The sequence below is a fragment of the Sinocyclocheilus grahami genome, unplaced genomic scaffold (genome assembly GCF_001515645.1).
Source record: "Sinocyclocheilus grahami isolate Dianchi unplaced genomic scaffold, SAMN03320097.WGS_v1.1 scaffold5793.1, whole genome shotgun sequence".
Taxonomy (NCBI): domain Eukaryota; kingdom Metazoa; phylum Chordata; class Actinopteri; order Cypriniformes; family Cyprinidae; genus Sinocyclocheilus; species Sinocyclocheilus grahami.
Window position 1 is genome coordinate 10,381 of NW_015510384.1, and position 1,860 is coordinate 12,240.

A 1,860-nucleotide genomic window follows, 5' to 3' on the forward strand; every position below is an offset into this window, starting at 1 on the left:
AAGTTCATTAGTTCTGAACAGGGGTTTTCTAGCCTTTTATCACACCCTCACAAAGGTTGCCTTTATTTTTATCTTCTTTTTTAATACTGTTTGGGATATTAATGGATATAAATCCTCTTTACCTGCAGTGCAGAGTCGTTCACAAGCTGTGCGTGTAGTAAAGAGCTGCTTTGTTGTTGACAAATGGTAGACATTTGCAGGTGCAGTGGATTGTAGGTAAATATCCATCTCAGTCAGCACTCGTTTTGTTTTCTGTCTTATAAAATATCCCATTACTATTCCGATGTGAGAAACCGCTGCAAATTATTTAGTGCATGGTGAACTGTCTGAATTAATCAAAAACCATTTCAGATATGCAAACACATTTGACCAATTAGATCAAAATAGTGATTTATTCGTGAATTAGACATCACTATTTCTGATTCTAAACGACGGATAGAAAACACATATGATGATTGCTAAAATATTTTCAAAGAAAATGATTGTCATTCAAATGATTCTCAGACAAACTGTATGTCAATCCCACTGACACACAAGGACTGATCAGTAATATTTTACTGGGGCACAGCGGTATAACAGTTCAATAACTATTAATGTTGCAGATTTCATTATTTACTAAATGAATTTTATTCAGCTATACATCAGCTCTATAGAAGACAATTATTATCCAGTTCAGTTTAACAAATTGTGAACAAATTGTTCTTTTGAGTCAGATATTTTCAATTGAATCAGTTCATAGTTCAACAAACTGGTCTGAATGATTTGTTGATAAATCATACCGATTCACTTCTTAAGTTCAGCTCACTGACTGACTGATCGGTGGTTAACAGGTCCCTGGAGGGGAGATTGTGTATAATTAACGATTTTGAACTGTTTATCATATGGCTCTAGAATGTAATACACAAAACATATGGGCCGCTTTTATGATACTTTTAAGATACTTTTGTAGCATTCTTTTTGACGCTTGAAAGCTCCAGTCCCAATTCATTGTAACGTGTGAAGCGTAATTTCTTCTTATGTGCTCCTCTGAGAATGTTTTTTTGGGTGAACTATATCTCTGCGTGCACCATTTTATATCCTCACAAGTTTTACATGAAGAGGTTCTGTTGCAGCAACTCCTTTATGCATGATGCAATTCTTTCAGAATATGTGGCTGCAGATTATTCAATGCAGGGTCTACTGGGGTCCCGTTATAACAGGTCAAGGCCTTCTTTTGAAATGCAGACTTCTTTTAAAGCGCTTGTTAAATTGGTCCCTCAAGCTGGATTGCACCTTATTAATTGTAACACTTTTAACCTTGTCATCACTTGGAAAAATCACTGAAGTAGCCCTGAGCTCCTGCAGGGGTATCAGGCATGGATAAACATGCAGAATGCTAATTAGAGTAAGTATGTGTTCTTGGGTTTGTTTCGCACAGAACCACTGTGAATGAAAGCCTGCCCTCTCCACCGGTGAGTGCGGTTCAGAGCCACAGGCTTCCTCAGATACACTCTAAGTCTCAAGAGCAAGAATACTATGCACCTATTTCCAGGCTTGTGCAGGTAACAAGCCACACCAGTGTTACTGTGGCCTGCAGACTATTGATCTGCCTATCTGAAGAGATTCATGCTACTCCCTCGCCACCTTGATTTATTTTTTTCACACATACTTGCAGTACATTACCATTCAAAAGTCTAGGGTCAGTAAGATTTTTTTTTCTTTTTGAAAGAAATTTATATTTTTATTCTGCAAGGATGCAATGAATTTCTATAAAAATGTAAGACTTATACACTGTTTAAAAAATATATATATTTTCAAGTAATTCTTTTGAAGAAAGAACTTTGTTTATCAAAGAATCCTGAAATAATGTATCATGGTTTC

At 36.2% G+C, this 1,860-nt stretch overlaps 1 protein-coding gene across 1 annotated transcript in view; it reads left to right on the top strand.

Moving 5' to 3' along the window:
• The window catches only part of LOC107577344 (protein FAM149A-like), a 2,593-nt gene extending 965 nt beyond the window's left edge, over positions 1 to 1,628 (top strand). Inside the window, exon 4 of the mRNA XM_016263430.1 lies at positions 1,418 to 1,628. Coding sequence (XP_016118916.1) covers positions 1,418 to 1,628 — 211 coding nt within the window. The remainder of the gene's footprint in view (positions 1 to 1,417) is intronic.
• Positions 1,629 to 1,860: the final 232 nt, after the last annotated feature.